Raw genomic sequence first — 13,716 nt, 5'->3', positions numbered from 1 at the left:
AATATTTAGTAGCATAGAACAAACAGCCGCGTTCTTTCTACGGTCGAAACATATTGAATGTAAAGCATGAAATTATTTTATGTGCGTCCACCGGTTGCTAATACACAAATATACGGATACACTTTCACCTAATACATATTATAATTTTTAAATTAAAATGTTATGTCGACGCGATATTAAAACAAAATATTTACCTCTATTTTTTACAACGCTCTAAGAAACACTACTGAACTGTTCGAGATATAATGTTCATTTAAGATATTTGAAAATATATCTATATATATATTAGTCTTATACGAACTTGCAGATTAATAAAGAACAATTATAATGGCGCTCTTATGATGCTCTAAGAATATGAGACGATAATTGACCTCAGTGGCCCGCAACGGTGATAATAAGTACTGGCCTCTGAAAAACATAAAACACGAGTTCCATTTTATATTTTATAGCAACTTCACAATACTTATCTATATATATAAAATCGAAAGGTCACTCACTCATAACGAAATCTCAGAAACTACAAGAGCTAGGAATCTCAAATTTTGCATAGGAGTTATTTATGGGACGTTGGTGCTCGCCAAGGCGGGAATTAGCAATATTCGACTTATAAGGGGTTGTTTTTGGGGTTGAAAGTTTGTGTGAAACTTCGTTACTACAAATGCTAGGAGTCTCAAATTTTGACGTCAATTCACGCAGGCGAAACCGCGGGCGGGCCGCTAGTCATTAATATTATGATAAAATATATATTATATAGATAGGTTGTTAAATAAATATTTAGTTTTGCCAAAGAAAAATAACAAACAAATTAAAAAAAAAAAAATAATTGTATAGTTCAATCGCGTGAAGCCGCGAGCGGGTCGCTAACGTATGATGTAGGTAATTGATCATTACAAGTAACTACCCGTAACTAGTTCCACATATGGAGCGAATACAACTTTATGTAAGCCGTCGTAGCGCAGAGGCACAAAGTGTGACTGAAAAACCGACTGGTTGTGGGTTCGAGCGCCACCCGAGGAGGTGAAATATTTATTTAAATTTATTCCCTCAATTCCCTCTGCCTATCCGGCTGTGTACGGGCATGAATGATGATGATATATAATTACTTATTAAGTACCTACTTTATTTGTACTGTACAAATAAATATCTTTACGCAAAAGCTATGCTTAGGTAAATAATATACCTATTAGAGATGAGTATTTTATTTATTTAAAAAAAATCTTAAAACATCAACTTAACTTAGCTTCTCGCTTTATCCCTAGCTGGGTAGTCGGAGAGAACGGAGCGCCAAACGCTACGGTCTCTACATACCTCTTTCGCCTCGTCCACTGTCATCAACCTCATGCTTTTTACGTGATCTCCAGTATATTTGATACTGTGTTTTCGAAGGTCAACCAAGATCTCCTTATTTACCAACTTACAACATATTTAAGTTAATCAGCACTAGGTAAAGCAGAAAGTTAAGTCTGAATGTTGTAAAAATGATTTAAAAAAATGTATCATACTTTTAAAAAAGTTGTTAGATGGCATCCTTAACTTATTTAGGGAGATATTTGCTATATTAAAAAACATTTCATATCTATTACGCAACAGAGAAAATTTAAATGAAATTGAAAGTATAAAGTGATGATTAACCAGATAAAAATTAAGTATTTGCTTAGTCAGTTTTCCTTTCTATATAAGAAATATTTGAAAGGTATTCGCATCACATTATCTTATATGTATGACTCATACTGAATAACGGATAAATCCTTATGCATTCCAATATACATAAGTACAATACATTTTACTTTCAGATGAGGGGTTTTCAAGGAAACTATACAATCCTATATCTTATAAAACAAAGTCGCTTTTCGTGTCTGTCTGAACTTTCTAACTCTTCTTCTTCTAAACCACCCAACGGATTTTTATGCGGTTTTCACCATTAGGTCGAGTGTTTCTCAGGGAAGGTTTATATATAGTTTATTATTTGTACATTCTTATGTAAATTAACATAAATACGATAAATGTGTCTAAAGTCCTACCCGTTGAGACACTTTCGCGCATGCGCTGCTTTAATGGTAAGTACTACATGAAAATAATGTACTGAAGTATTGTTCCTCTTAATAAGATCTACAAAAAAGTCCGCGATGGCATATTTTTATCTTTTAAGGATAACGTGTAGTGATCATATTTCTGTCTAAAAATAGTAATTTCAATATATTTTTTATTGTGAGGGATATTTTTCCATAATGGTATTAATCCTTATCCTTTAAAATACTTTATTAATTTTCTACGTTAAACGAAGATAAAATTTGCTGTTTACACTATTTCGGAATTGCGAATAGTTTTAGAGAAAAACGCATTTAATTGTTGACACATCACGGCGTTGACTCATCAGCTGTGCCGACTCAAGTTTTACTTATCCCTTACTCTCAGCATATAAATAAGTATATTAGTTACGTTGGCCATTTAATGTAGATCAAAACTGTTTTTTACTGTTTTTCATTTTAATAAGTACTTTAGAAGTTGTTACAATATCAAAACATCCTTGCTGCGAAACGCGCCCCGCGACGTTTTGCTTATACAAGCGCGTCATGAGCAGTCATCGGTGGTTCAGTGGTAGAATGCTCACCTGCCTCGCGGGCGGCCCGGGTTCGATTCCCGGCCAATGCATTCTATTTAATTTTCTTCACAGGCAGCCACGTAGTGCTTGCTTTTCATCAGGGACAGAATACCCTCTTAAGCATTAACCACAAGCTCGAAAAAAAAAAACCCGCCTGCCTCTATAGCAACGAAGATTTAGATGCGTTTGCACGTATTGGATAATCGGAGTTGAATGTATTATTTCAGCGCGATATATTTGGTTTCATATTTTTTGTAGTAGTTATTAGTAGGTAGGTTTTTGTTTATAATTTCTTCCGTTAAAAAATAGTCATTTAACTATCTAAAAATAGTCATTTAAATATATTTTAATAAGTACTTGAAAAGATTAGTAGCACAGATTTAAAATTACGGTACCTACTAAAAAATCCTTGCCGAGTAAAACAATTGGAAAATCCTTATTGAAACTACGAAAATGCGGGTTGCATTAGAGTTTAATTAATTTTCACATTATCTTAAGTGCTTTGCAAACATACATTATATGAATAATCCAGTAGTAAAAGCGGGCGAAGCCGCAAGGGGGTCGCTAGTTAATTTATAAAAGTACAAGTTCCTGCGAATCGAGGTTGATTCCATTTCAAATTTCGCATACCTACTTCTATCACTCATTCTATTTAAATTTAAATATTTTATCTGAAAACCTATTTGTGCATAGATCTCAAATTTCATTACTATTATTGGGGCGGAACGAAAAACATACTTACTACTTTATGTATTCGCCTCGTCACTTGACCTCCGCTTTCCTTTGCCGGTCAACGTGATAGTTACATAACATAAGCTTATTAAAGAAACCTTTGTATGTCTCGCAGTTCTCAATTGTGTTTTATATGAGAAATTATGTCAACATATACGTTTAAATGGTACTCTTTAAAACTTATGCAACTAAAATGTTATGTAGTGTTAACGAGGACCTATTGTTGGATACCGAAATGGTTAAATAATCAATTAATAAATAGTATGTCAAAAGGTACGTTGGGGTAGGTTCTGTGATGAGGAAAAACCGTACTGATTACCGGCTTAGTAGACATATTTTTTTTCTGTTAGTCATACTGGAGGCGATGCCATTTCATGCGATTTGTCGATCAATCGTCGAAACGAGCTCCGATAAGTATACTGAAACCAATGCTATACGGTGATAAATGAAACAAGGTCATTTTTATAAATTACATGAGGAACAATCGGGCAAAACACTTCTACAAACTCTATAACTAAAGCAGCAGAAACATCATCATCATCTACAATTAAGGCCATATGACACAAAAATAGGATAAGCTGCGAAAATATTGTTTTTATTATACTGTTCTAATACATCAAAATCCGCTCGGTATTATCCCAATTTTCTCTACAATTTATAAAAAATGACAAACTTAAGTTTGCAGGTGTATGCACTATTTTTTTTATAAAATTAAGTGGGTAAGTACATAAGTTTGTAATGGTTTTTTATGTAATAGTAATTTCTATTTTACAGATTTATTCTTTTATTTGTACAGTACAAATAGTTACTTCTTTCCAAATTTCATTAGAATCATATAGAATTACTAGCGGCCCGCTCGCGGTTTCACCCGCGTGAACTATGTTATTATTAATTTCTGTCTCCATGACTACGTCCTAGTGACGTCTATGCAAAATTTGACACTCCTAGCTATTGTAGTAACGAAGTTTCATACAAACTTTCGACCCCAAAAACAACCCCCTAGAAGTCGAATATTGCAAATTCCCGTCTTAGCGAGTACCTACGTCCTATAAGTAACTCCTATGCAAAATTTGAGATTCCTAGCACATGTAGTTTCTGAGATTTCGTGATGAGTGAGTGACCTTTCGATTTTATATATATATAGATTATAACTTTGTTTGACAGCTACTATTTAGCGATACTTATGTGTGAATAATAAATTCTATTTTTGAAACTACTTATCAACATAAATGTACTTCCTTATAGAATTATTATCCCTATAACATTATTATGCGACATAGAGTCTAGATAAGAATTGGCTTCCAATTGTAATTCTATAGTCATCGAAAAACGCCGTTAACCTCCTTTGGACAATTGAAGAAAGTAGGCCTAACAAAGGATGAAACTACTTTAACGAAACTAAAACTTCACGAATAATTCTAATAGGTATATTTTAAGGAGAAATTAAAATTACTGCTGTCATCCCAGTTTTAATAAGGTTAAGCTCGTTTAGCAATTATAATGCAATAATCAAAATTTAAAAAGTGTTTTATACCTAATGTCTTCTTCTTCCTGGCATTAATCCCGGCTATTGCCAGGGTCTGCCTTCCTAGTCAAACTACTCCATTTTGCACGATCTTTTGCGTCCTCGGTGGTTAGACCATTGGCTCTTATGTCCTGCATCACGACATCCAACCGGCTTTCGGCGCGCCGGCGCGTAACGTGGCCAAACCATCTCAAGCGACGCTCTTCACGGACGTCACGGACCCCAAGACTACCTCGAATGAATGTGTTGCGTATGCGGTCAGACCGCGTTACGCCGCACATCCACCTCAGCATCTTCATTTCCGTGACGTGAAGCTCCTGAGTGTGCCGAGATAGTGCTGGCCAACATTCGCTGCCGTATAAAAGAACCGGTCGGACGATGCTCTTATATATCAGCCCCTTGAGCTTGGGCGGTATTCTGCGGTCGCAGACCACACCAGTGACCTCCCGCCATTTGGCCCAGGCAGCGCTTATCCGGCCATGGCCATCGTGATCGATGCCTCCAGACTCGTGCATAACGAATCCAAGGTACCTGAACTTCTCCGACTTAACGGCTGGCTCAGGACCTATAAGGATGGTGCTCGAGTCCCGGCTCCCACAGGCCATGTACTCTGTCTTCGACACATTTAGTTTAAGACCGCCGTTCTCAAGCGTACCCTTCCAGAGGTTCACTTTACGCTCCAGCGTCAGTCGGTTCTCGGCAATGAGTGCTATGTCGTCGGCATACATCATCAGCCATGGAGGCTGGTCCTGGATGTAAGCCGAGACAGTATCGAGCACTACATTGAATAAGAACGGACTAAGAGCCGAGCCCTTTTATACCTAATGTGTAACACTAATAATAAGTTTTATTATGCAACAAGATTTAGAATTCAATCAAATTGTCAATAACAAAATAAAAGAACTAAAAATATAGTGAAACTTAAGAAATATTTATATTATTAATTTATACTTTTTTGTGAGTACTCTCTATTTTACAAAAAAATAATACTTTGATAATATTTTATTACGAAAAAAATACATTACATTGTAAAATATAACTTAGCTAACTTATAAATAAACGAATAGATTAATCTTTGATCCATAATTATGTACAGATTATAAAAAGTAATCGAGAAAGTAACCATATTGGTGATTATTGTATATTAATCTGTAATCGTAAGCTTATTATGATAACAGATTTCTTTTTCTCATTAATTAAGGCTAACATCATACGGAGCATTTTGAAATAATATTATTTCGAAATTATTAGGACTTCTCAGTTGAAACTTAATTATTAGGTATGTGTCGTCTGTAAACCACTTTATGATTTTTATACAAATTTTAACAAAAAACAGATTATTCTAACTTTTTTTAGGTTTTTATTATTTTGTACTACTAAAAAAATAATTTGCCACTTCTTTTGACATATTTTATTTTAATAAAAAAGTATATAAAATTATGTCGTTTAAGAGAAATCGGCATATCCTTCGGCGTTTCGTGTAAACGACTCTACGTGAAATCGAATGATTTGTCATTTCATAAAAATGATAAAATTATAAAAAATTGAAGAAGGGAACAAATATTTAAAAATAAAAATATTTATTTTGATTATGCTTTTTGGCTGAGTCAATAAAAAAAATAAAAATGAGGTTAAATATTGGTTTAAACTTATTGTTATTGTAACATGATCTAAAATTATACGGTTATGCGAAATAACTACATCGAATACAATTATATGAAGGTATTTCCTGTATGTATGATCCATCATAATATACTCGTAAACCTAACAATGAAGTTTTAAATGAAACGAACTTGGCCCTAATTTTATTCAGGAACTTATTTGCCCCCATTTTGTACATAAATATTTTTTTTCAGATAAATCTATATTGTTTTTTATATTAATTTCATTTATTGTAATTCTTTAGTTAGTTAACTCTTAGCATGCTGAAAATTCACATGGGTTCATATGAGATAAGTAAACATAAGAGCAATCTTCCTATATTATATATATATATATATATATATAATTGTCATATACAGCGAGTTGTTTTTAAACAAGAACTTAAGACGCGCAAAAATTGTGAATGATAAACCGACTCGGAAAACCTTCACTTCTATATTCGATGTCGTTCGATTACTATTCAAAGTAGGCCAGAATTCCATTGGCCTACTCGCATTTTGATGACATCAAGTTGACGAGAAAAAAAATATTAAAACTATTTGTTTAAAATACTTAGATGTTTAGATTTATTATTTCTTATTTCTTTACATAATGTGAAAATGTAAAATTCTGTTAAATTGCAACTTCAACATTAATGAAATATTATTTTACTTGTAATTGAAAGAAATAAATAAGATACGTAGTGAATGGTTAACGGTTATAGTATGTTATTGATTATATCAGTCACCTCAGATTTAATATTACAATCCTACTTTCTTAAATATCTTTTTAATATTGTTTAATAATATCACAAATACTTTTATGTTTTATATTAGTTTAGAGGAAAATGAAGAGAGAAAGGAAACCTACACACACAATATAGCGGTTCTATAATTTAACATACAAATTGTTATTACTATTATTATTCATTCAAATAAAAAAAAGATAAACGTTTCTCATTAAACAGTACACTGTTTACGTACGCAAGTTATTCACAATAGAAAGTACCCACACAGTGCTAATATTCTATGGAATTTGCAAAAACTACGCATAGTGTTTGTAGAGTTCTTATAGTCCCATTATATATATATTTTAGTATATATAATTGAACAAAAATCTAAAATAATAACTCAATATAAGCAATATAATTATAGTCATTATGTTATTCAGAGTACGCAAGAATTAATTTCGCTCACCTTAAAAGAATATAAACAACCAATTCCTCATGAAGGTTGTTCAAAATTGTAGAGACGCGAAGATTGTCAGTGCGCGAACAACGGTTGCATTTCACTAATTTTCACGCAGAACAAGTAAAAAATTCGCATTCACATACTAATTATTTTCGAGAGAAATTGCACGGCCAACGTTCGTAACGCGCATACGGATGGTTACGTAGAACACTAACTTGTCAAGTCACTAAGCAACGAAGTAGACGACTACACGCGGCGCGCGCAGTGAGAGTTGTGCCTTCCTCCGGCTGCGACTGGCCAGCGTGTCGCAGACCGCAGCCTGGCCGGTGAGCAGTCAGTGCCGCACCAGTCGCACTGGAGCGATGGAGACCGCGGCTGCATCCGCGAGATGCACATTGCACAGACACCTGTGCAGTGGTGCACTACGGCCACGGTCACTCGACAGACGTTTGTGTACTTACATTACGTATAAACTGCAAAGTTACGATATAGGTATTAATGTAAATTTTCATAACATCATGTTAACACCGTATACAGTTCGTAGGCGCAAAAAAATAGGAACTTTCAGTACGGTCAACAAGTCTTAGCCCTGAAGCTAGCTGCAGATGACTGCGCAGATATGATGTTATAATTTTTCTTACTTTTGATTATTTTGTTCTCGAGTGAACAATACGCAAAAAATCAGAAACCCAACTTCAGGGCGGCCACGGCTTGTTGACCGTGCTGTACCTAATATGTATTTGAAAGCGAGGAAACGGCCATCTGTCAGGCTGGCAGGCAATATTTTTGTAGTTTAGTTTGTATTAAAATATATATATCATACTGAATTAAATACAATCTGCAAATATATATATGTATCAATTTGAGAGATACCACCGAAAATTACAACTTCAAGTTACAGTTCATAATTCGTAGTCCGACGATACGTGTTGAATACAACCCGAAATCAAAAATCTTTCATAAGTAGTATATACTTAATAAGTAGTATTCTTTAATAATTTTCATAAAAGTTATCATAATAATTTTAAAAAATGTTGATCTGGCAAACATTGCCAATAGCATAATTTTTAATTTATAAATGCAAAAGTTATATACGAGTACTAATAACTTTTTTTTTACATTTTACAATAAATATTCGACGTTATCCTTACAGTTATTTTTTATAAGTACCCACTATTTATAAATTATTGATTTCATCTTAATAGTATAAGTATAATTCTCTACTGGCACGCTCGGAACATCATAATCAAAGGACCATGCGTCCATGCCATACCATAAGTTAAAATGCTGGGTAATATAAATGAAGATTTAATTAGTAGAAGAATGGCTCTGGACTGTTAATCCTAATGAACCATTTGTCGTATTTATCTATTAAAAAGTACTAATACTAAAACAATATTCTTATTTGTATAGACTAAGCTACTATATAACTCTACAAGAATAAAACCAATGATATTTATTATAGAGGTTGAGTAACTGTGAAACTTCATTCACCTTTGGCGAAGTTTTGTCGATAAAAACTGCAGAAATAAAAGAACAAGCTCGCTTTATCATATTAACGGTTTGTTGGACTTTAAAATAAAATTATATAACTTTTATAATATTCCTGTAATGTGTTGGAGGTTTATATAAAATTTAAAAAAAAATCTAGATAAATTTCACTAATAGATTTGTATATATTATGTATATTCGACGTGTATTGGAAGATTACTATTTTTACATATAAAAACAATTTAATTATCTTCATATATTTGTATTCTTTTATAAGAAAACGATATGGTGGTCCATATTTATGGAACTTAGTCTACTTATATTATTTCAAATATACCTTATTTATTACATTATAATTTATGAATAATTGAATACTTCATTAAATAAACCCATTTATGTATACAATACATGTAGGCATGTGAGGGGTTGTGAAGGAAACAGATGCTCATTCAGTTGCAGGCTGTTACTCTTGGGTGAACACGAGAAGAGTTCGACACCGTACACTGTTAACCCCATTGCTTCTCTTTTTCCCACTTACTGTATTATCGTATTGTCATCTCTTTTATCGCTTAGCTACGGTACTCAGGGTGCTGGTGTTGGTGCAAAGTTGTTTAGACGTTGTCATCGGCAACGGTAGTCCGATACATAGCACGCCGCGCTGGAACATTTAGACGTGTTGAGGGTTTTCTTATAGTAGTGTCGTATAAATTAACACATGAATTTTAATAGTGATGTTAAAAAACGCCGTCATCTTCGAGCACGTGAGTCTCATTAATAATAGTAGCTTCTGCTTTTATTTTTTATCTTTGCACTTTTCAACGACTTACGGTTTTAAATAATCATGATCTGATCTCTATGTAGGTACTGCTGAATATTATCAATTAAATAGTATTTTAATATAAAACAAGTAAACTGTTAATTGAATGTATTTTTAGATAGAGCCTTTTCATTTCTTTTATAACTCCAATATGTAAAATACAGTATAGGACTGGAATATTAAATTTGTGAGTACGCAAATGATATTACGCAATATCTTTAGATACTTATCATAAATTAAACAATATAAGTCTAGTCTTCAATGCAGGATATATTACCTAGAGGCACTTGTATTTCTATATGGTCGGTATAGTCCTGAATAGGTTTTTACGTTAATAGTTAATACACTAACGGAAAATCCTTCGTATTTACATTTAAAGAATACCTAGGGAAAATAAGTTCTGAGTAATTTATTTACCGATGACACGAACATTTTATGTATACATTTTTAAATGTCGTGAATATTCAAGTTTTAGTTGCAATTGCACGATTTCTGACTATTATTCGTTAATATGTAGAGGTAAGAGTTTATTTCTAAAAAAAGACATATCTCATAATGAGAATACAAAGTAAACAATTATCAAGCAAATTCTGACCAAAAATACTGTCGTCTAAAAATACTGTCTGAAAAAAAATAGAGTCGGATTTAGATCAGTTGCATAAAAATACCTTATATATATATATATACCCACTAAAATACCTTTTTCCCGAGTAGGACCTGAGTAAGCTGATCTTAAGAGTCCTACTAAATATTTTATATTTTTTTATACTTTATAAAATGTAGGACGTTAACCTTTCGATTGTAATCGAACATTATCGCCTAAAAGTTTAAATTTCAACGAAACAAGTTGGGTCATATTACAGAGGTTAATTAAGTTTTACACGCATAGTACTCCTAAGGCTGCGCTTCCAGTGGAGCGAATACGAGAAAGTCAAAAATAAGATAAATTAATTTATTGTAAATAAAAACTTAATAATATTTACACGTAGGTACAATATTTTGTACTGTAATATTTTACCCTAACAATTGAAATGCCTTTTACCTCTTCCATAGGTAAAATTGAAAAAAAATGGTGGTTATTGAATACCAGTAACTCGCAAGTCTTAATTATTTTTTACATTTTGCAATTTTTTTTGCAATATAATCAAAATAAAAATGTATATAACCAAAAAAAATATTGTTGCAGGTAACTTTATAAGGACTCTAACAGAAACATGATATTTTCAAAAATATCTATCTAAATAAGTTAATAAATATAATGACGCTTATAGGCAACTTAAATCAAGAATTAGCGCAATCAAGTTCAGTGCACGATAGTGTATCAATTTTGTACTGCTCACACCAGTGGTCTAATAGTAATTTAAAACAGTCTAATATAAATCCAGTATCCAGGGATAATAAATTAACTAAATATTGTTATACGTGCAGAGGCAAAATAAGGAGTTATGGCATCACACCAAAAAAAGAACATTTTCTACCTATTGATCATTCTACTCCTAAAATAGAAATAAAACCTGAAAGAACGGAGGAATCATCCGGTCTTTATAGAAAATGTGGTAATGATTCTAATAAGTTAAATGATAATATTAACAAAAGAACAACATCAATTAATGATATAAATATTAGTAGCTTGGAAGTTACACAGTATATACCTACAATATCTAGACAAGTCGACTTGAACCTTTGTCACAAATATACTAGTGAACCCCATGAACAGCTTAGTAATGACGTAAGTCAACGAAGACTGAGGAAAAGCCTGAAAGGCATTGGATGTATTGTGAATTGGTCTCTGACTGAAAGTCCAAAAAAGAGGCGAACGCAAATACAAGCTTGCTCAATAAGTGTGATGATAATAGCTATAGTAGTAATTAGTTTGGTTTTAGTTAATGTTACTACATTTAATTTTAATCATATTAGAAATGATACAAGTACAAGTTCAGTGCCAATAGAAAATGTAAACATTAGTGAAAACTCCTCGGCTATTGTAAATTTTTATACAGATCTTACAGCCCCTGAAATAAAAACGATTTCAATAGCTGAAACTACTACTCCCACTATGCCTGTATTGACCACTACGAAGAATAATTCTTTACTTAACAATGTTATTTTAAAAATTCGTAAAAATATAAAGACTTATCCTAAAAATGATCATAAGAGACAAGAAAGTATTGAACCAAAAGAATTAGTTATAAACAAAAATGTATCTCAGAGATTTTGTTCGTGCCAAACAAACCAAGTATGCATGCTAGATGAAATAAGTGGAAAATCTGTCTGTAAGGACGCTGTGGATGTTGATGATCCAACAGGTATTGTACTCTAAATAACTTATTATATGTGAGTTCAGCAACGTAGAACATTATAAAAATAATCCAGCTAGTCATAGCGCGTGGGCACAAAGAGTGACCGTAAACGCGACAGACTGTGAGTTCGATCCCACTCGACGAAATTATATATTTAATATTTTCATTTATTCACGCAATGCCTCCAAATGCCACGCAACACGCAATGCCTCCAAAATTCGGCGGAGGAATAGATTGTAAAACTAGGTTCCCTTTGCCTACACTGGTGTGTGCGGAATATAGCGTGACGATAAAAAAATATATTTTACGTAATAATTAACATTTACTTTATGCCTATAAACATTAAAAATATCAATAAAATATTACAGGTTGCGGAGGGTTGTGCGCCTTGGAAACGGAAGCTTGTCATCTGGTAGATAAACTTCGAGGTGTACGAGTGTGCCGCCTTTTGACTCAAGTGACTTGCTCATCTCACGATTGGCGGTGTCGTAATGGATTTTGTGTATCTTCAGAAGCCAGATGTGACGGATACATTCATTGCTATGATCGATCAGATGAAATGCATTGCGGTATGAATATTCAGCTTTATATAAATAAATTAATGAATTAATTTTATACATGTAGGTAATATATTTTTATAAACTATTTAAAATATTATTTTTTAGAATGCGATCTTACGAAGCAATTCCGTTGTGGACACTCTATATCATGCTTTCCTAATAAAAAAATATGTGATGGACTCATAGATTGTTGGGACGGTTCTGATGAACTTAACTGCACCTTAGGTACGTATAGTTTCTTTTTGAATTAAGTTACTCAAACATTAAAATTATAAAAATATTCACCATATAATGTAAATTATTGTTATACCGTTCAGTAGCCCACATAACTAGATTACGAGATCGTGCTCGTTCAAGACTAACGGGGCTTTTCATGGATTGTCTGTAATATGAAATATATTGTATATTGCGTATATTGTTAATATATTTTAATCGTTTTATAAGTAATTTTTACAATTTTAATTAGAATAGTAGTAAGTTAAAAAAAATCATTATAATATTTTATATTTTGTTATCTTTTTAGAATGTCCGGATAATCAATTCACTTGTACAAACGGTCAATGTATAATGTCATCGAGATTTTGTGACGGCTTAGCTGATTGTTCTGACAAAAGTGACGAACCGCAAGGTTGTGACGGAGCTTGTGGTACTCATGAAATGCAATGCAATAACCAAAGATGTGTTCCACATGCTGTCCAGTGTGATGGACGAGACGATTGTGGGGATGGTACTGATGAATATCAGTGTTCGTGAAAGAAACTTAATTTATATGTTGACCAAATTACTGTCTCTTTTTATTGTTGTTACATTAAATTATTTATTTTAATTTTTATATCAAAATAAAAAAAAACTGCATTT

At 32.7% G+C, this 13,716-nt stretch overlaps 2 protein-coding genes across 8 annotated transcripts in view; one reads left to right on the top strand and one right to left on the bottom strand.

Moving 5' to 3' along the window:
* The window catches only part of LOC146535685 (sphingomyelin phosphodiesterase), a 24,583-nt gene extending 16,561 nt beyond the window's left edge, over nt 1-8,022 (bottom strand). For 4 of the 5 annotated variants that reach the window (XR_014878368.1, XM_085192020.1, XM_085192018.1 and 1 more), the window contains exon 1: nt 7,697-8,022. The gene's annotated coding sequence lies outside the window, so the exon portion shown is untranslated. Of the gene's footprint in view, nt 1-194; nt 308-7,696 lie in introns of those variants that run through there. The other variant, XM_085192016.1, reaches the window with a different exon arrangement.
* The window catches only part of LOC146535684 (uncharacterized), a 13,934-nt gene extending 218 nt beyond the window's left edge, over nt 1-13,716 (top strand). The window contains exons 1-5 of one of the 3 annotated variants that reach the window (XM_085192022.1): nt 8,049-8,182; nt 11,185-12,304; nt 12,667-12,867; nt 12,964-13,083; nt 13,382-13,716. In XM_085192022.1, the coding sequence (XP_085048148.1) occupies nt 11,257-12,304; nt 12,667-12,867; nt 12,964-13,083; nt 13,382-13,611 (1,599 nt within the window). In that variant the 5' untranslated portion in view covers nt 8,049-8,182; nt 11,185-11,256 and the 3' untranslated portion in view covers nt 13,612-13,716. Of the gene's footprint in view, nt 1-8,048; nt 8,183-9,596; nt 9,943-11,184; nt 12,305-12,666; nt 12,868-12,963; nt 13,084-13,381 lie in introns of those variants that run through there. The other 2 variants (XM_085192023.1, XM_085192021.1) reach the window with 2 other exon arrangements.

Source organism: Heliconius melpomene, chromosome 10 (genome assembly GCF_056956725.1).
Source record: "Heliconius melpomene rosina isolate 202511_hmr_F chromosome 10, ASM5695672v1, whole genome shotgun sequence".
Classification (NCBI taxonomy): Eukaryota; Metazoa; Arthropoda; class Insecta; order Lepidoptera; family Nymphalidae; genus Heliconius; species Heliconius melpomene.
Note: the sequence above shows the minus strand (reverse complement) of the source record. Positions and strands in the feature narration are given on the sequence as shown.